The sequence below is a fragment of the Procambarus clarkii genome, chromosome 27 (genome assembly GCF_040958095.1).
Source record: "Procambarus clarkii isolate CNS0578487 chromosome 27, FALCON_Pclarkii_2.0, whole genome shotgun sequence".
NCBI lineage: Eukaryota > Metazoa > Arthropoda > Malacostraca > Decapoda > Cambaridae > Procambarus > Procambarus clarkii.
In genome coordinates this window covers 33,283,157-33,304,865 of record NC_091176.1, presented here as the reverse complement: position 1 = coordinate 33,304,865, position 21,709 = coordinate 33,283,157, and the positions used below count along the sequence as shown (strand labels likewise).

The 21,709-nt window shown below is 43.9% G+C and overlaps 1 protein-coding gene across 1 annotated transcript in view; it reads right to left on the bottom strand.

Annotated features, from left to right (window-relative positions):
• The window catches only part of LOC123762223 (uncharacterized), a 188,596-nt gene that overhangs the window by 83,682 nt on the left and 83,205 nt on the right, over positions 1-21,709 (bottom strand). Inside the window, exons 6-8 of the mRNA XM_069332537.1 lie at positions 16,325-16,426; positions 14,056-14,219; positions 10,589-10,679 (exon numbers count right to left, since the gene is read on the bottom strand). Coding sequence (XP_069188638.1) covers positions 10,589-10,679; positions 14,056-14,219; positions 16,325-16,426 — 357 coding nt within the window. The remainder of the gene's footprint in view (positions 1-10,588; positions 10,680-14,055; positions 14,220-16,324; positions 16,427-21,709) is intronic.

Here is a 21,709-nt window from a genome sequence, read left to right as displayed (position 1 = left end):
GGTTGTCTACAATAGTGATGGGTGAGGTTGTCTACACTAGTGATAGTGTGGTTGTCTGCACTAGTGATGGGTGTGGTTGTCTACACTAGTGATTGGTGTGGTTGTCTACACTAGCAATAGTGTGGTTGTCTGCACTAGTGATAGTGTGGTTGTCTACACTAGTGATAGTGTGGTTGTCTGCACTAGTGATAGTGTGGTTGTCTACACTAGTGATAGTGTGGTTGTCTGCACTAGTGATAGTGTGGTTGTCTACACTAGTGATGGGTGAGGTTGTCTACACTCGTGATAGTATGGTTATCTGCACTAGTGATGGGTGTGGTTGTCTACACTAGCGATAGTGTGGTTGTCTACACTAGTGATGGGTGCGGTTCTCTACACTAGCGATAGTGTGGTTGTCTACACTAGCAAAAGTGTGGTTGTCTACACTAGCGATAGTGTGGTTGTCTACACTAGCGATAGTTTGGTTGTCTACACTAGCGATAGTTTGGTTGTCTACACTAGTGATAGCGTGGTTGTCTACACTAGCGATAGTTTGGTTGTCTACACTAGCGATAGTTTGGTTGTCTACACTAGCGATAGTGTGGTGGTCTACATTAGTGATAGTGTGTTTGTCTACACTAGGGATAGAGTGATTGTCTGCACTAGTAATGGGTGTGCTTGTCTACACCAGCGAGAGTGTGGTTGTCTACACTCGCGATAGTGTGGTTGTCAACACTAGCGACAGTGTGGTTGTCTACACTAGTGATAGTGTGGTTGTCTGCACTAGCGATAGAGTGATTGTTTACACTATTGATTATTTTGGTTGTCTACATTAGTGATGGGTGTGGTTGTCTACACTAGTGATGGGTGTGGTTTTCTTCACTAGTGATAGTGTAGTTCTCTACACTACTGATGGGCGTTGTTGTCTGCACTAGCGATTGTGTGGTTGTCTGCACTAGTGATGGGCGCGGTTGTCTACACTAACGATAGTGTGGTTGTCTACACTTACGATAGTGTGATGTCTACACTAGTGATAGTGTGGTTGTCTACACTATTGATAGTGTGGTTGTCTACACTATTGATAGTGTGGTTGTCTACACTAGTGATAGTGTGGTTGTCTACACTAGTGATAGTGTGGTTGTCTACACTAGTGATAGTGTGGATGTCTACACTAATGATGGGTGTGTTTGTCTGCACTTGTGATGGGTGTGGTTGTCTACACTAGCGATGGTTGTGGTTGTCTACACTAGTGATAGTGTGGTTGTCTACACTAGTGATAGTGTGGTTGTCTACACTAGTGATAGTGTGGTTGTCTACACTAGTGATAGTGTGGTTGTCTACACTAGTGATAGTGTGGTTGTCTACACTAGTGATAGTGTGGTTGTCTACACTAGTGATAGTGGGGTTGTCTACACTATTGATAGTGTGGTTGTCTACACTAGTGATTGTGTGGTTGTCTACACTAGCGATAGTGTGGTTGTCTACACTAGCGATAGTGTGGTTGTTTACACTAGAGATTGTGTGGTTTTCTACACTAAGGATATTGTGGTTGTCTACACTAGTGATGGTGTGGTTGTCTACACTAGTGATAGTGTGGTTGTCTACACTAGTGATAGTGTGGTTGTCTACACTAGTGATAGTGTGGTTGTCAACACTAGTGATAGTGTGGTTGTCAACACTAGTGATAGTGTGGTTGTCTACACTAGTGATAGTGTGGATGTCTACACTAATGATGGGTGTGTTTGTCTGCACTTGTGATGGGTGTGGTTGTCTACACTAGCGATGGTTGTGGTTGTCTACACTAGTGATAGTGTGGTTGTCTACACTAGTGATAGTGTGGTTGTCTACACTAGTGATAGTGTGGTTGTCTACACTAGTGATAGTGTGGTTGTCTACACTAGTGATAGTGTGGTTGTCTACACTATTGATAGTGTGGTTGTCTACACTATTGATAGTGTGGTTGTCTACACTAGTGAAAGTGTGGTTGTCTACACTAGTGATAGTGTGGTTGTCTGCACTAGTGATTGTGTGGTTGTCTACACTAGCGATAGTGTGGTTGTCTACACAAGCGATAGTGTGGTTGTTTACACTAGAGATTGTGTGGTTTTCTACACTAATGATATTGTGGTTGTCTACACTAGTGATGGTGTGGTTGTCTGCTCTAGCGATAGTGTGCGGTTGTCTACACTAGTGATAGTGTGGTTGTCTACACTAGTGAGGGTGTGGTTGTCTACACTAGTGATAGTGTGGTTGTCTACACTAGTGATAGTGTGGTTGTCTACCCTAGTGAGAGTGTGGTTGTCTACACTAGCAATGGTGTGGTTGTATAACTAGCGATAGTGTGGTTGTCTACACTAACGAGAGTGTGGTTGTTTACACTAACGAGAGTGTGGTTGTCTACACTAGTGATGGTGTTGTTGTCTACACTAGTGATGGGTGTGGTTGTCTACAGAAGTGATGTGTGTTGTTGTCTGCAATAGTGATGGTGTGGTTGTCTACACTTGCGATAGTGTGATGTCTACACTAGTGATAGTGTGGTTGTCGACACTAGTGGTAGCGTGCTTGTCTGCACTAGTGATAGTGTGGTTGTCTGCCCTAGTGATAGTGTGGATGTCTACACTAGTGATGGGTGAGGTTGTCTGCACTAGTGATAGTGTTGTTGTCTGCATTAGTGATGGGTGCGGTTGTCTACACTAGTGATTGGTGTGGTTGTCTACACTAGCAATAGTGTGGTTGTCTGCACTAGTGATGGGTGTGATTGTCTACACTAGCGATAGTGTGGTTTTCCACACTAGTGATGGGTATGGTTGTCTACACTAGTGATAGTGTGGTTGTCTGCACTAGTGATAGTGTGGTTGTCTACACTAGTGATAGTGTGGTTGTCTACACTAGTGATAGTGTGGTTGTCTACACTATTGATAGTGTGGTTGTCTACACTATTGATAGTGTGGTTGTCTACACTATTGATAGTGTGGTTGTCTACACTAGTGATAGTGTGGTTGTCTACACTAGTGATAGTGTGGTTGTCTACACTAGTGATAGTGTGGTTGTCTACACTAGTGATAGTGTGGTTGTCTACACTAGGGATAGTATTATTGTCTGCACTAGTAATGGGTGTTGTTGTCTACACTAGCGATAGTGTGGTTGTCTGCACTAGTGATGGGTGTAGTTGTCTACACTAGTGATGGGTGTAGTTGTCTACACTAGTGATGGGTGTGGTTGTCTACACTAGTGATAGTGTGGTTGTCTGCACTAGCGATAGTGTGGTTGTCTGCACTAGTCATGGGTGTAGTTGTCTGCACTAGTGATGGGTGATGTTGTCTACACTAGCGATAGTGTGGTTGTCTGCACTAGTGATGGGTGTAGTTGTCTACACTAGTGATGGGTGTGATTGTCTACACTAGTGATGGTGTGGTTGTCTACACTAGTTATAGTGTGGTTGTCTGCACTAGCGATAGTGTAGTTGTCTACACTATTGATTGTTATGGTTGTCTACAATAGTGATGGGTGAGGTTGTCTACACTAGTGATAGTGTGGTTGTCTGCACTAGTGATGGGTGTGGTTGTCTACACTAGTGATGGGTGTGGTTGTCTACACTAGTGATAGTGTGGTTGTCTACACTAGTGATAGTGTGGTTGTCTGCACTAGTGATAGTGTGGTTGTCTGCACTAGTGATAGTGTGGTTGTCTACACTAGTGATGGGTGAGGTTGTCTACACTCGTGATAGTATGGTTATCTGCACTAGTGATGGGTGTGGTTGTCTACACTAGCGATAGTGTGGTTGTCTACACTAGTGATGGGTGCGGTTCTCTACACTAGCGATAGTGTGGTTGTCTACACTAGCAAAAGTGTGGTTGTCTACACTAGCGATAGTGTGGTTGTCTACACTAGCGATAGTTTGGTTGTCTACACTAGCGATAGTTTGGTTGTCTACACTAGTGATAGCGTGGTTGTCTACACTAGCGATAGTTTGGTTGTCTACACTAGCGATAGTTTGGTTGTCTACACTAGCGATAGTGTGGTGGTCTACATTAGTGATAGTGTAGTTGTCTACACTAGTGATATCGTGATTGTCTACACTAGGGATAGAGTGATTGTCTGCACTAGTAATGGGTGTGCTTGTCTACACCAGCGAGAGTGTGGTTGTCTACACTAGCGATAGTGTGGTTGTCTACACTAGCGACATTGTGGTTGTCTACACTAGTGATAGTGTGGTTGTCTGCACTAGCGATAGAGTGATTGTTTACACTATTGATTATTTTGGTTGTCTACATTAGTGATGGGTGTGGTTGTCTACACTAGTGATGGGTGTGGTTGTCTTCACTAGTGATAGTGCGGTTGTCTACACTACTGATGGGCGTTGTTGTCTGCACTAGCGATTGTGTGGTTGTCTGAACTAGTGATGGGCGCGGTTGTCTACATTAACGATAGTGTGGTTGTCTACACTTACGATAGTGTGATGTCTACACTAGTGATAGTGTGGTTGTCTACACTATTGATAGTGTGGTTGTCTACACTATTGATAGTGTGGTTGTCTACACTAGTGATAGTGTGGTTGTCAACACTAGTGATAGTGTGGTTGTCTACACTAGTGATAGTGTGGATGTCTACACTAATGATGGGTGTGTTTGTCTGCACTTGTGATGGGTGTGGTTGTCTACACTAGCGATGGTTGTGGTTGTCTACACTAGTGATAGTGTGGTTGTCTACACTAGTGATAGTGTGGTTGTCTACACTAGTGATAGTGTGGTTGTCTACACTAGTGATAGTGTGGTTGTCTACACTATTGATAGTGTGGTTGTCTACACTATTGATAGTGTGGTTGTCTACACTAGTGAAAGTGTGGTTGTCTACACTAGTGATAGTGTGGTTGTCTACACTAGTGATAGTGTGGTTGTCTACACTAGTGATAGTGTGGTTGTCTACACTAGTGAGGGTGTGGTTGTCTACACTAGTGATAGTGTGGTTGTCTACACTAGTGATAGTGTGGTTGTCTACCCTAGTGAGAGTGTGGTTGTCTACACTAGCAATAGTGTGGTTGTCTAAACTAGCGATAGTGTGGTTGTCTACACTAACGATAGTGTGGTTGTCTACACTAACGAGAGTGTTTTTGTCTACACTAGTGATGGTGTTGTTGTCTACACTTGTGATGGGTGTGGTTGTCTACAGAAGTGATGTGTGTTGTTGTCTGCAATAGTGATGGTGTGGTTGTCTACACTTGCGATAGTGTGATGTCTACACTAGTGATAGTGTGGTTGTCGACACTAGTGGTAGCGTGCTTGTCTGCACTAGTGATAGTGTGGTTGTCTGCATTAGTGATGGGTGCGGTTGTCTGCACTAGTGATAGTGTTGTTGTCTGCATTAGTGATGGGTGCGGTTGTCTACACTAGTGATTGGTGTGGTTGTCTACACTAGCAATAGTGTGGTTGTCTGCACTAGTGATGGGTGTGATTGTCTACACTAGCGATAGTGTGGTTGTCCACACTAGTGATGGTTGTGGTTGTCTACACTAGTGATAGTGTGGTTGTCTACACTAGTGATAGTGTGGTTGTCTACACTAGTGATAGTGTGGTTGTCTACACTAGTGATAGTGTGGTTGTCTACACTAGTGATAGTGTGGTTGTCTACACTAGTGATTGTGTGGTTGTCTACACTATTGATAGTGTGGTTGTCTACACTATTGATAGTGTGGTTGTCTACACTTGTGATAGTGTGGTTGTCTACACTAGTGATAGTGTGGTTGTCTACACTAGTGATAGTGTGGTTGTCTACACTAGGGATAGTATTATTGTCTGCACTAGTGATGGGTGTTGTTGTCTACACTAGCGATAGTGTGGTTGTCTGCACTAGTGATGGGTGTAGTTGTCTACACTAGTGATGGGTGTGGTTGTCTACACTAGTGATAGTGTGGTTGTCTGCACTAGCGATAGTGTGGTTGTCTGCACTAGTCATGTGTGTAGTTGTCTGCACTAGTGATGGGTGATGTTGTCTACACTAGAGATGGGTGTTGTTGTCTACACTAGCGATAGCGTGGTTGTCTGCACTAGTGATGGGTGTGATTGTCTACACTAGTGATGGTGTGGTTGTCTACACTAGTTATAGTGTGGTTGTCTGCACTAGCGATAGTGTAGTTGTCTACACTATTGATTGTTGTGGTTGTCTACAATAGTGATGCGTGAGGTTGTCTACACTAGTGATAGTGTGGTTGTCTGCACTAGTGATGGGTGTGGTTGTCTACACTAGTGATAGTGTGGTTGTCTGCACTAGTGATGGGTGTGGTTGTCTACACTAGTGATGGGTGTGGTTGTCTACACTAGTGATAGTGTGGTTGTCTACACTAGTGATAGTGTGGTTGTCTCCACTAGTAATGGGTATGGTTGTCTACACTAGTGATAGTGTGGTTGTCTGCACTAGTGATAGTGTGGTTGTCTACACTAGTGATAGTGTGGTTGTCTGCACTAGTGATGGGTGTGGTTGTCTACACTAGTGATAGTGTGGTTGTCTACACTAGTGATAGTGTGGTTGTCTACACTAGTGATGGGTGTGGTTGTCTATACTAGTAATGGGTGTGGTTGTCTACACTAGTGATAGTGTGGTTGTCTACACTAGTGATAGTGTGGTTGTCTCCACTAGTAATGGGTATGGTTGTCTACACTAGTGATAGTGTGGTTGTCTGCACTAGTGATGGGTGTGGTTGTCTACACTAGTGATAGTGTGGTTGTCTGCACTAGTGATGGGTGTGGTTGTCTACACTAGTGATAGTGTGGTTGTCTACACTAGTGATAGTATGGTTGTCTGCACTAGTGATGGGTGTGGTTGTCTGCAGTAGTACCTGGTTGATACCTGGTTGGTTGATTACCTGGTTGATGGGGTTCTGGGAGTTCTTCTACTCCCCAAGCCCGGCCCGAGGCCAGGCTCGACTTGTGAGAGTTTGGTCCACCAGGCTGTTGCTTGGAGCGGCCCGCAGGGCCACGTACCCACCACAGCCCGGCTGATCCGGAACTTCTCTTAGAAAACCGTCCAGTTTTCTCTTGAAGATGTCCACGGTTGTTCCGGCAATATTTCTTATGCTCGCTGGGAGGACGTTAAACAACCGCGGACCCCTGATGTTTATACAGTGCTCTCTGATTGTGCCTATGGCACCTCTGCTCTTCACAGGTTCAATCTTGCATTTTCTTCCATATCGTTCACTCCAGTACGTTGTTATTTTACTGTGTAGATTTGGGACCTGACCCTCCAGTATTTTCCAGGTGTATATTATTTGGTATCTCTCTCGTCTCCTTTCTAGAGAGTACATTTGGAGAGCTTTGAGACGATCCCAGTAATTTAGGTGTTTTATCTCGTCTATGCGTGCCGTATATGTTCTCTGTATTCCCTCTATTTCAGCAATCTCTCCTGCTCTGAAGGGGGAAGTGAGTACTGAGCAGTACTCGAGACGGGACAGTACAAGTGACTTGAAGAGTACAACCATTGTGATGGGATCCCTGGATTTGAACGTTCTCGTAATCCATCCAATCATTTTTCTGGCTGACGCGATATTTGCTTGGTTATGCTCCCTAAACGTTAGATCGTCGGACATCATTATTCCCAAATCCTTGACATGCTGTTTTCCTACTATGGGAAGATTCGATTGTGTTTTGTACCCTGTATTATGTTTCAGATCCTCATTTTTGCCGTACCTGAGTACCTGAAATTTATCACTGTTAAACATCATGTTATTTTCTGCTGCCCAATCAAAAACTTTGTTGACATCTGCTTGTAGTTTTTCAATGTCTTCAGCAGAGGTAATTTTCATGCTGATTTTTGTGTCATCTGCAAAGGACGACACGAAGCTGTGGCGTGTATTTTTGTCTATATCAGATATGAGAATAAGGAACAGTAGCGGTGGAAGGACTGTACCTTGAGGTACAGAGCTTTTAACATCGCTTGGACTCGATTTTATCTGATTGACTGTTACTCTTTGTGTTCTGTTCGACAGGAAATTGAGTATCCAGCGTCCTACTTTTCCAGTTATTCCCATTGACCTCATTTTGTGAGCTATCACCCCATGGTCACATTTGTCGAACGCCTTTGCAAAGTCTGTGTATACAACATCTGCATTTTGCTTTTCTTCTAGGGCTTCTGTGATTTTGTCATAGTGGTTGAGTAACTGTGACAGACAGGATCTTCCCGCTCTAAATCCATGTTGTCCTGGATTGTGCAATTCATTGTTTTCCATAAAACTAGAAATTTGATTCCTAATCACTCTTTCAAACACTTTTATTATGTGTGATGTTAGTGCAACTGGCCTATAATTTTTTGCCAAGGCTTTACTCCCCCCCTTGTGCAACGGAGCTATATCTGCAGATTTAAGTGCTGCTGGTATCTCCCCTGTATCCAGGCTCTTTCTCCATATTACGCTGAGTGCTCTCGCTACTGGTACTTTACATTTCTTTATGAATATTGAATTCCATGAGTCAGGCCCAGGAGCTGAGTGCATAGGCATATTATCAATTTCTCTTTCAAAGTCTTCCGAGTTTGTGGTAATATCCGTTATATTATCTGCAGCTTGAATGTCATTCATAAAGAAGCTGTCTGGGTCATCAACTTTCATGTTGTTTATTGGTGTGCTAAACATAGCCTCATACTGGCTTCTTAGAATTTCACTAATCTCTTTGTTGTCCTCTGTGTACGTACCTTCATTTGTAATTAACGGTCCAATACTGGTCGAGGTTTTGGATTTTGATTTTGCGTATGTGAAAAAATATTTCGGATGGGTGATATTATATTAGTGGGTGATATAAAATATTAGTGATGGGTGTGGTTGTCTACACGAGCGATAGTGTGGTTGTCTACACTAGCGATAGTTTGGTTGTCTACACTAGCGATAGCGTGGTTGTCTACACTAGCGATAGTGTGGTTGTCTACATTAGCGATAGTGTGGTTGTCTACACTAGTGATAGCGTGGTTGTCTTCACTAGTGATAGTGTGGTTGTCTACACTAGTGATAGCGTGGTTGTCTACACTAGGAATATTGTGATTGTCTGCACTAGTAATGGGTGTGGTTGTCTACACTAGTGATGGATGTGGTTGTCTACACTAGTGATGGATGTGCTTGTCTACACTAGTGATGGGTGTCCTTGTCTACACTAGCGGTAGTGTGGTTGTCTACACTAGCGATAGTGTGGTTGTCTACACTAAAGATTGTGTGGTTTTCTACACAAATGATATTGTGGTTGTCTACACTAGTGATGGTGTGGTTCTCTACACTAGTGATGGATGTGGTTGTCTGCACTAGTGATAGTGAGGTTGTCTACACTACTGATGGGTGTGGTTGTCTGCTCTAGCGATAGTGTGTGGTTGTCTACACTAGTGATGGTGTGGTTGTCTACACTAGTGATAGTGTGGTTGTCTTCACTAGTGATAGTGTGGTTGTCTACACTAGTGATAGTGTGGTTGTCTTCACTAGTGATAGTGTGGTTGTCTACACTAGTGATAGTGTGGTTGTCTACACTAGTGATGGGTATGGTTGTCTACACTAGTGATTGTGTGGTTGTCTACACAAGCGATAGTGTAATTGTCTACACTAGCGATAGTGTGGTTGTCTACACTAGTGATAGTGTGGTTGTCTACACTAGTGATAGTGTGGTTGTCTACACTAGTGATTGTGTGGTTGTCTACACTAGCGTTAGTGTAATTGTCTACACTAGCGATAGTGTGGTTGTCTACACTAGTGATTGTGGTTTTCTACACTATTGTTAGTGTGGTTGTCTACACTAGTGATAGTGTTGTTGTCTACACTAGTGATGGTGTGGTTGTCTACACTAGTGGTGTGGTTGTCTACACTAGTAATGGTGTGGTTGTCTACACTAGTAATGGTGTGGTTGTCTACACTAGTGATGGTGTGGATGTCTACACTAGTGATGGTGTGGTTGTCTACACTAGTGGTGTGGTTGTCTACACTAGCGACAGTGTGGTTGTTTACGCTAGCGATAATGTGGTTGTTTACACTAGCGATAATGTGGTTGTCTACACTAGCGATAGTGTGGTTGTCTACACTAGCGATAGTGTGGTTGTCTACACTAGCAATAGTGTGGTTGTCTACACTAGTGATGGTGTGGTTGTCTACACTAGCGATAGTGTGGTTGTCTACACTAGTGATGGTGTGGTTGTCTACACTAGCGATGGTGTGGTTGTCTACACTAGCGATAGTGTGGTTGTCTACACTAGCGATAGTGTGGTTGTCTACACTAGCGATAGTGTGGTTGTCTACACTAGCGATAGTGTGGTTGTCTACACTAGCGATAGTGTGGTTGTCTACACTAGCGATAGTGTGGTTGTCTACACTAGCGATAGTGTGGTTGTCTACACTAATGGTGTGGTTGTCTGCACTAATGGTGTGGTTGTCTACACTAATGGTGTGGTTGTCTACACTAGTGATAGTGTGGTTGTCTGCAAAAGCGATAGTGTGGTTGTACACGCTATTGATAATGTGGTTGTCTACGCTAGTAATAGTGTGGTTGTCTACACTAGTGATGGATGTGGTTGTCTACACTAGTGATGGATGTGGTTGTCTGTAGTCTACCGGGTGACTGGTGTGTTTTACAAGCAGGACGAGTGGGTGACTGACTTGACTGTTGTTGAAGGCTTCACTCGATTTGATGGGTGAGGTTCGCCCGAGAATCTTCTGCTTGTAGTATGGAGTTCGCAGTTGGATTTGCCTGCAAAAAGTTTTGGAAATAATATTTGAACGTTTTTCAATAATATTTAACATAAAACTGTTTATGTTAATAATTATTTTAATAATAAAGACATATGGAATCAAAAAATTAACGAATCCGGTGTGGCACTTTTGGCTTTGGGTCCAACCCCCCCCCCCCCCCCCCCCCACCACACCAGTAGCATCCACAACAACAATAAAAATGGATAAATCTTGCTCAAAGACTTGATAACTCTGCAGATAAACGTAAGTGGTTGGTAGACTTTACTGAACCTGACGTTATCCCAGGTTAGTATTAGTAATTATCTAAGAAAGTCCCTAGTCAGGAGGAAGAATATGTACCACACACAAACCTTAAAAGAAACATATCCAGAATTTTGAGTTCGAATCCTATGCGTGACAGAAATGTATGGGCGAGTTTCGTATCACCTAATGCTTCTGTTCACCATGAAACAAATCGGTATGTAGAAGTTGGTCGGCTTGTTGTGGAGACGTCCTGGGAGGGTCACTAGTTCCACACCTGAGCTACACGTTAACACTCACCCGGTCTCGACCTCTCCTCTACCTGTGTGTATATCTCCATTACCATACCTGCTACACCTCTACCTGGGTGTATATCTCCATTACCATACTTGCTACACCTCTACCTGGGTGTATATCTCCATTACCATACTTGCTACACCTCTACCTGGGTGTATATCTCCATTACCATACCTGCTACACCTCTACCTGGGTGTATATCTCCATTACCATACTTGCTACACCTCTACCTGGGTGTATATCTCCATTACCATACCTGCTACACCTCTACCTGGGTGTATATCTCCATTACCATACCTGCTACACCTCTACCTGGGTGTATATCTCCATTACCATACCTGCTACACCTCTACCTGAGTATATATCTCCATTACCATACCTGCTACACCTCTACCTGGGTGTATATCTCCATTACCATACCTGCTAAACCTCTACCTGGGTGTATATCTCCATTACCATACCTGCTACACCTCTACCTGGGTGTATATCTCCATTACCATACCTGCTACACCTCTACCTGGGTGTATATCTCCATTACCATACCTGCTACACCTCTACCTGGGTGTATATCTCCATTACCATACCTGCTACACCTCTACCTGGGTGTATATCTCCATTACCATACCTGCTATACCTCTACCTGGGTGTATATCTCCATTACCATACCTGCTACACCTCCACCTGGGTGTATATCTCCATTACCATACCTGCTACACCTCTACCTGTGTGTATATTACTTTTACCATACCTGTTACACCTCTACCTGGGTATATATCTCCATTACCATACCTGCTACACCTCTACCTGGGTGTATATTACTTTTACCATACCTGCTATACCTCCACCTGGGTGTATATCTCCATTACCATACCTGCTACACCTCTACCTGGGTGTATAATACTTTTACCATACCTGCTACACCTCCACCTGGGTGTATATCTCCATTACCATACCTGCTATACCTCTACCTGTGTGTATATTACTTTTACCATACCTGCTACACCTCTACCTGGGTATATATCTCCATTACCATACCTGCTACACCTCTACCTGGGTGTATATCTCCATTACCATACCTGCTACACCTCTACCTGGGTATATATCTCCATTACCATACCTGCTACACCTCTACCTGGGTATATATCTCCATTACCATACCTGCTACACCTCTACCTGGGTGTATATCTCCATTACCATACCTGCTACACCTCTACCTGGGTATATATCTCCATTACCATACCTGCTACACCTCTACCTGAGTATATATCTCCATTACCATACTTGCTACACCTCTACCTGGGTGTATATCTCCATTACCATACCTGCTACACCTCTACCTGGGTGTATATCTCCATTACCATACCTGCTACACCTCTACCTGAGTATATATCTCCATTACCATACCTGCTACACCTCTACCTGGGTGTATATCTCCATTACCATACCTGCTACACCTCTACCTGGGTGTATATCTCCATTACCATACCTGCTACACCTCTACCTGAGTATATATCTCCATTACCATACCTGCTACACCTCTACCTGTGTATATATGTTTCCATTAACATACTTGCTACAACTCTACCTGTGTATATCTATATTAACATACCTGCTACACCCCTGCCTGTGTATACATATCAATTACCATACATGCTACACCTCTACCTATGTATATTTCTACATTGCCGTTATACAGGTTATCCATTACATTCTCCATTGCCATTGTGAAGGATAACTAGCATAATGGTAGCTACCTGGATGTTGAGAAGGATAAGGACCATAATGGTAGCCACCTGGATGTTGTGAAGGATAAGGACCATAATGGTAGCCACCTGGATGTTGTGAAGGATAAGGACCATAATGGTAGCCACCTGGATGTTGTGAAGGATAAGGACCATAATGGTAGCCACCTGGATGTTGTGAAGGATAAGGATAACATAATGGTAGCCACCTGGATGTTGTGAAGGATAAGGATAACATAATGGTAGCCACCTGGATGTTGTGAAGGATAAGGACCATAATGGTAGCCACCTGGATGTTGTGAAGGATAAGGATAACATAATGGTAGCCACCTGGATGTTGTGAAGGATAAGGATAACATAATGGTAGCCACCTGGATGTTGTGAAGGATAAGGATAACATAATGGTAGCCACCTGGATGTTGTGAAGGATAAGGACCATAATGGTAGCCACCTGGATGTTGTGAAGGATAAGGATAACATAATGGTAGCCACCTGGATGTTGTGAAGGATAAGGATAACATAATGGTAGCCACCTGGATGTTGTGAAGGATAAGGACCATAATGGTAGCCACCTGGATGTTGTGAAGGATAAGGATAACATAATGGTAGCCACCTGGATGTTGTGAAGGATAAGGATAACATAATGGTAGCCACCTGGATGTTGTGAAGGATAAGGACCATAATGGTAGCCACCTGGATGTTGTGAAGGATAAGGATAACATAATGGTAGCCACCTGGATGTTGTGAAGGATAAGGACCATAATGGTAGCCACCTGGATGTTGTGAAGGATAAGGACCATAATGGTAGCCACCTGGATGTTGTGAAGGATAAGGATAACATAATGGTAGCCACCTGGATGTTGTGAAGGATAAGGACCATAATGGTAGCCACCTGGATGTTGTGAAGGATAAGGATAACATAATGGTAGCCACCTGGATGTTGTGAAGGATAAGGATAACATAATGGTAGCCACCTGGATGTTGTGAAGGATAAGGACCATAATGGTAGCCACCTGGATGTTGTGAAGGATAAGGATAACATAATGGTAGCCACCTGGATGTTGTGAAGGATAAGGATAACATAATGGTAGCCACCTGGATGCTGGAAGTGCCTGGAGCAGCTGGTTCACCACCTGGGATCTCTTCTTCCAGTCCTGGGAGGAGACAGCACCGTTGTTGCCATAGTTAGCAGTGTAGTACCACTCTCCCCACACCCCGATGAAGCCCGCCTGGAGCACTGCTATCACCCCAGCATGTTTCTGCAACAATACGTGCAACACTCACTGTTATCACCCTAGAATACGACTTCAACATAACGTGCAACACTCACTGTTATCACCCCTGCATACTTCTGCAACAATACGTGCAACACTCACTGTTATCACCCCTGCATACATCTGCAAAAATACTCACTGTTATCTCCCTGCAGACTCAGCTGAGCATTCATTAAGTCTACGACGCCTTACCGTGCAGGTGTGGGCTAGTGGCACTCCTCCAACAGCCTTACCGTGCAAGTGTGGGCTAGAGGCACTCCAACAGCCTTACCGTGCAGGTGTGGGCTATTGGTGCTCCTGCAACAGGTTTACCGTGCAGGTGTAAGCTAGTTGTAATGACCAGTCCTATTTTACCCCCTTTCCTCACTCAATACCCCAGCTTAACGCTGTTTGCAGATCAATGTGACCCCCAATGAACTACAGCAATTATTAATTCTGAAATATTAAATGAGGAGGAAGCAACGAGTGGAGAGTTTATTAATTTAAAATTAAGGAATAAAAACTCATTAAACACTGCCACCACCTCCTTGTCCAGAATCTGAATGTGTCTTTTATTGACTTCCCGGGGAGTATAGAAGCCAATAATCATGAAGTCAAGGGGTATAAGGGACTTGGTGAGGAATGCGTGAGAATTATTAATGTAATCTTTACTGATTGAAGATTCAAGGGCAACTCTAATATTCATAAAATGGAGGAGAACACCGGGGAGTTCCTAGTACCGTATATAAACACAAAAAAATGACCCAGCATTAAACAAAAAGGGAACGGATAACTAAACACAAATACATGAATACACTTTATTTATTTGAAACACGTATATTCAAATCAAAATTGAAAATATATCCTACTCTAAATCCCTTCGAAGCAGCAGAATGTCATACCGAATATACATGAAATCTCAAGTGCACAATTACCTTCAATACTGCAAAACAGGCCCAGATGTTGAGTGGCTGCCCCCAGGTCACCTGACCTGCACCCCAGTTGAAGCCCCAAGACACACTAACTTTAATATTGTCTTAATACTCTCCCAGTAAGAACAGGCTCCTCCCATTTCTAAGTTCCTTTGTTCCAATTAACCCCTCCTATCCAAGCCTATAGAGAATGGATTTAAACACAACTGGGTGCTCTGGAAGCTTGGCCAATGGAATTGTCAGGCCCTACCCTGGGGGACTAGACCTCTTGAGTCCTCAGCCAACAAGGGCCAAGAGCCTAACCCCACCTCCTAGGCCTTCATGGTATCAACTAATCAAGTACCCAGCTAGGACTAGGCATGTGAATAGGGGTCTGTTTCCCTTGACAGAAATTTCATGTAACTGGAAAAAAGCAGAAACAAACCCTCGTGGGAACAGCTGCTAGCCAGCCATCCAACTAAATTTGATATGTACGGTTTATAGCTCCAAAATTCGTCACTGGTAGAAGCAAGACAGGGGAAGAGGGGGGTAGAGAGGGAAAATAGTGGCAAACGGAGAGGGCCAAGAGAGGACCTCTTGACTCAGGGATTATGACCAGTGAGGGTGGACTGTGACAAATGGGAGGGATGACCAAAGGGAGGGGGAGACGAACGACGGCAAGGGAGAGGGGAGAAGCCATGGACTGAGCACAAGATCATTACATAGTGGTGTTCCTCCAACAACCTTACCTTGCAGGTGTGGACTAGTGGCGCTCCTGCAACAAGCTTACCCAGCAGGTGTGGGCTAGAGGCACTCCAGCAATAGCCTTACCGTGCAGGTGTGGGCTAGAGGCACTCCAGCAATAGCCTTACCGTGCAGGTGTGGGCTAGAGGCACTCCAGCAACAGCCTTACCGTGCAGGTGTGGGCTAGAGGCACTCCTACAAAAGTCTTACCGTGCAGGAGTGGACTAGTGGCACTCCTCCAACAGCCTTACCGTGCAGGTGTGGGCTAGAGGCACTCCTCCAACAGTCTTACCGTGCAGGTGTGGGCTAGAGGCACTATTCCAACAGCCATACCGTGCAGATGTGGCCTAGTGGCACTCCTCCAACAGCCTTACCCTGCAGGTGTGGGCTAGAGGCACTCCTCCAACAGCCTTACCTTGCAGGTGTGGGCTAGAGGCACTCCTCCAACAGCCTTACCCGTAGGAGAGGTGTTAACTGCTGTATATGGGTCGCCAGTTGAGCGGGCGGGGCGTCGTTGATGTTCTTTTCTTCGATGGAGTAGCAGAACCTCAACACCACCTGCAACACCAGTCTCTGTAAACACCTTTATCAAGCTCAGCACTGTGGTGAAGGGGAGGCAATACTGCTTGCAACATCGTAGTCATCGCAGAAGTTAAGAAATGTTGTCGATTATTTAAAAACTTAAATAATCAACAGAAATAACTACAAAGGAAGATGAGACATTGGTAAAACACCGCACATCCATCTCACACAACCAAATAACAACAGCCAGACAACACTCAGATTCACTCTACCATCTTCAAGACCGAGACACAACACTCAACACACTGCACAAGCAACTATAGCAACAAAGATGGTGAGGAGGATGAAGAAATATATGAATACTGTGATTGGATGCCTATCAAAGAATAGTTAAAGCGCTGTGCTGTATGGTGAGGTCTGGTGCTGTATGGTGAGGTCTGGTGCTGTATGGTGAGGTCTGGTGCTGTATGGTGAGGTCTGGTGCTGTATGGTGAGGTCTGGTGCTGTATGGTGAGGTCTGGTGCTGTATGGTGAGGTCTGGTGCTGTATGGTGAGGTCTGGTGCTGCATGGTGAGGTCTGGTGCCGTATGGTGAGGTCTGGTGGTGTATGGTGAGGTCTGGTACTGTATGGTGAGGTCTGGTGCTGTATGGTGAGGTCTGGTGCTGTATGGTGAGGTCTGGTGCTGTATGGTGAGGTCTGGTGCTGTATGGTGAGGTCTGGTGCTGTATGGTGAGGTCTGGTGCCGTATGGTGAGGTCTGGTGCTGTATGGTGAGGTCTGGTGCTGTATGGTGAGGTCTGGTGGTGCATGGTGAGGTCTGGTGGTGCATGGTGAGGTCTGGTGGTGTATGGTGAGGTCTGGTGCTGTATGGTGAGGTCTGGTGCTGTATGGTGAGGTCTGGTGGTGCATGGTGAGGTCTGGTGGTGCATGGTGAGGTCTGGTGCTGTATGGTGGGGTCTGTTGGTGTGTGGGATATCTGGGGCTTGACTCAATTATTCAATTATTTTACTTATTTAATTTAATTACAAAGGACCATCCAATTTTGAGAAAAGAGGGAAACTATAAAAGTGATCATTAGAAAACACACTGAAGAACCAGTGTCTATGGATAAGTATTAGAAAGAATAATCACTTAAAATAAAGAATGGGCTGTATGATTAATTAACTAAAGTCAGAGCCTCAAACACCTACATTGGGGGGATATTACTAGAACTTCATATACGTCTAGGAACCAGTGTGATTCGTCACCAGTTCATTGTTGAGTAAATAATATTATGATCTAAAATGCTATAGAGTCAAATATGTGAACTCAAATTATGAATATTAATAATTATTAAATTACGGAGCAATCATCTAAGTAAACACATAAATTTCCAAAAATCAGATATGGTAAGAATATTCAATATGATAATCTTGCAAATTTGTATAATGATAAAAAATGGAAGAATTAAATGTGTACAAAAAGTCTTAGCTTTAAGACTATTTCTATGACACCGTTCGTGATTCGTCCTCGTGATCTCAGGATCTCCACATAGAAGAAATTAGAGGTGAATAACACGAATGCTGTTAACGACTCGTTGACTCCACATACGAGCTGTAATTTAAAGAATATTAAGTAGCATTGGACTAGGCTACTTTTAATCTCAATATTCATGAAAATAGAAAATAAACATTAATGCGGTACTAACGTTGGATATGGGGTCGTCTCGCTATATAACGACAGACTACTCACAAATATACAATCTTAAATGATGCATCAAGAAAGAAACTATACTTAACGTGAGCATAGCTACTACTGCAACCCGTTCTCGCAAATTCGTAAAGTCAATATTGACTTATTAACTACGTGCATAGGTGATATACTAAACATAATAGATACCCTTAAAAAGATTCATAGAAAACACCGACCTTACCTAACCTTGTTAGTATCTTAAGATAAGCATCTTATTGCTTCGTAATTACAATTATTACTTAACCTATACCTATTATAGGTTAGGTAATAATTGTAATTACGAAGCAATAAGATGCTTATCTTAAGATACTAACAAGGTTAGGTAAGGTCGGGGTTTTCTATGAATCTTTTTAAGGGTATCTATTATGTTAAGTATGTCAGCTATGCACATATTTAATAAGTCAATATTGACTTATTAAATTTGCGAGAACGGGTTGCCTACTGAAGTCTGCCGATATCGCGTCTGCCAGTCCCAAACTTTCACAGCGTACACGTGTTTGTGGGTTTTGGCTTAATTCTAGACGCGTTATTGGTTGGCCGAGCACTATGGAGCACGTGGAAGAATAATTATTCAGTATTAGTTGGGTATCAGTGTAATTCTTGCTGATAACTCCCCAACGCCACGTGTCTCGCCACTCTTGACGCCATGACCTTCCGCTGTCCAAGCACGCTCGCTTCACAATGGCGTCGCCCCCTTCCCCAACCCGCGTCTCGCATTCACCACAGAAATTATTAATCACGAATAATACTATTTCGCGCAATTGTGGCTGAAATACTTTAATGAGGACTGGGTTGCAATTAGAGGGATTTAAATATTATCGCCTTCTCGTCTTATGGCGTTAAACGAGAAATGGAGTAGATTTTAGTTTTCTCCATGGCATTTACGCGTGACAGAAAAAACTATTACTTGATAACAATTGTAACTAAAAACTCTCGATTTAGAATTATTGGGAGTTATGTTATCCGTAAATAATTATCACACGGAATACTGATGATTTTAGAGAACCACATTCAATTCTCTAACACATTGGTAATAAATGTGTTTAACTAGACATTATCTGACGCAATGTTGGTGCTCTATTTCATAAGAATTCTAGCATTAATACGCAGATACAATGGTTAGTTTATGTTGACACTACTGTTAGTAAATTTAGTGACTACTGTAGTTAGTATATAATAATAATGATTTATTATAATACAATAGTAGTTTATTAGTGTTGGAAATTTCCAACATGGTGTATGGTTAGGTCTGATGCTGTGTAGTGAGGTCTGATGCTGTGTAGTGAGGTCTGGTGCTGAATGGTGAGGTCTGGTGCTGAATGGTGAGGTCTGGTGCTGTATGGTGAGGTCTGGTGCTGTATGGTGAGGTCTGGTGCTGTGTAGTGAGGTCTGGTGCTGAATGGTGAGGTCTGGTGCTGAATGGTGAGGTCTGGTGCTGTATGGTAAGGTCTGGTGCTGTATGGTGAGGTCTGGTGCTGTGTAGTGAGGTCTGATGCTGTGTAGTGAGGTCTGGTGCTGAATGGTGAGGTCTGGTGCTGAATGGTGAGGTCTGGTGCTGTATGGTGAGGTCTGGTGCTGTATGGTGAGGTCTGGTGCTGTGTAGTGAGGTCTGATGCTGTGTAGTGAGGTCTGGTGCTGAATGGTGAGGTCTGGTGCTGAATGGTGAGGTCTGGTGCTGTATGGTGAGGTCTGGTACTGTATGGTGAGGTCTGGTGCTGTATGGTGAGGTCTGGTGCCGTATGGTGAGGTCTGGTGGTGTATGGTGAGGTATGGTGCTGTACGGTGAGGTCTGGTGCTGTATGGTGAGGTCTGATGGTGTATGGTGAAGTCTGATGGTGTATGGTGAAGTCTGGTGCTGTATGGTGAGGTCTGGTGCTGTATGGTGAGGTCTGGTGCTGTATGGTGAGGTCTGGTGCTGTGTGGTGAGGTATGGTGGTGTATGGTGAAGTCTGGTGGTGTATGGTGAGGTCTGGTGCTGTATGGTGAGGTCTGGTGCTGTATGGTGCTGTATGGTGAGGTCTGGTGGTGTATGGTGAAGTCTGGTGGTGTATGGTGAAGTCTGGTGGTGTATGGTGAGGTCTGGTGCTGTATGGTGAGGTCTGGTGCTGTATGGTGAGGTCTGGTGCTGTATGGTGAGGTCTGGTGGTGTATGGTGAGGTCTGGTTGTGTATGGTGAGGTCTGGTGCTGTATGGTGAGGTCTGGGGCTGTATGGTGAGGTCTGGTGCTGTATGGTGAGGTCTGGTGGTGTATGGTGAGGTCTGGGGCTGTATGGTGAGGTCTGGTGCTGTATGGTAAGGTCTGGCGGTGTATGGTGAGGTCTGGTGCTGTATGGTGAGGTCTGGTGGTGTATGGTAAGGTCTGGTGGTGTATGGTGAGGTCTGGGGCTGTATGGTGAGGTCTGGTACTGTATGGTGAGGTCTGGGGCTGTATGGTGAAGTATGGTGGTGTTCTGTTATATCACACTCAGGTACTGTTATATCGCACTCAGGTACTGTTATATCACACTCAGGTACTGTTATATCACACTCAGGTACTGTTATATCACACTCAGGTACTGTTATATCACACTCAGTTACTGTTATATCACACTCAGGTACCGCTATATCACACTCAGGTACCGCTATACCACACTCAGGTACCGCTATATCACACTCAGGTACCGCTATATCACACTCAGGTACTGTTATATCACATTCAGGTACTGTTATATCACACTCAGGGACTGTTATATCACACTCAGGTACTGTTATATCACACTCAGGTACTGTTATATCACACTCAGGTACCGCTATATCACACTCAGGTACCGCTATATCACACTCAGGTACTGTTATATCACACTCAGGTACCGCTATATCACACTCAGGTACCGCTATATCACACTCAGGTACCGCTATACCACACTCAGGTACCCCTATATCACACTCAGGTACCGCTATATCACACTCAGGTACTGTTATATCACACTCAGGTACTGTTATATCACACTCAGGTACTGTTATATCACACTCAGGTACTGTTATATCACACTCAGGTACTGTTATATCACACTCAGGTACCGCTATATCACACTCAGGTACCGCTATATCACACTCAGGTACTGTTATATCACACTCAGGTACTGTTATATCACACTCAGGTACCGCTATATCACACTCAGGTACTGTTATATCACACTCAGGTACCGCTATATCACACTCAGGTACCGCTATATCACACTCAGGTACTGTTATATCACACTCAGGTACTGTTATATCACACTCAGGTACCGCTATATCACACTCAGGTACCGCTATATCACACTCAGGTACCGCTATATCACACTCAGGTACTGTTATATCACACTCAGGTACTGTTATATCACACTCAGGTACTGTTATATCACACTCAGGTACCGCTATATCACACTCAGGTACCGCTATATCACACTCAGGTACTGTTATATCACACTCAGGTACCGCTATATCACACTCAGGTACCGCTATATCACACTCAGGTACTGTTATATCACACTCAGGTACCGCTATATCACACTCAGGTACTGTTATATCACACTCTGGTACTGTTATATCACTCTCAGGTACTGT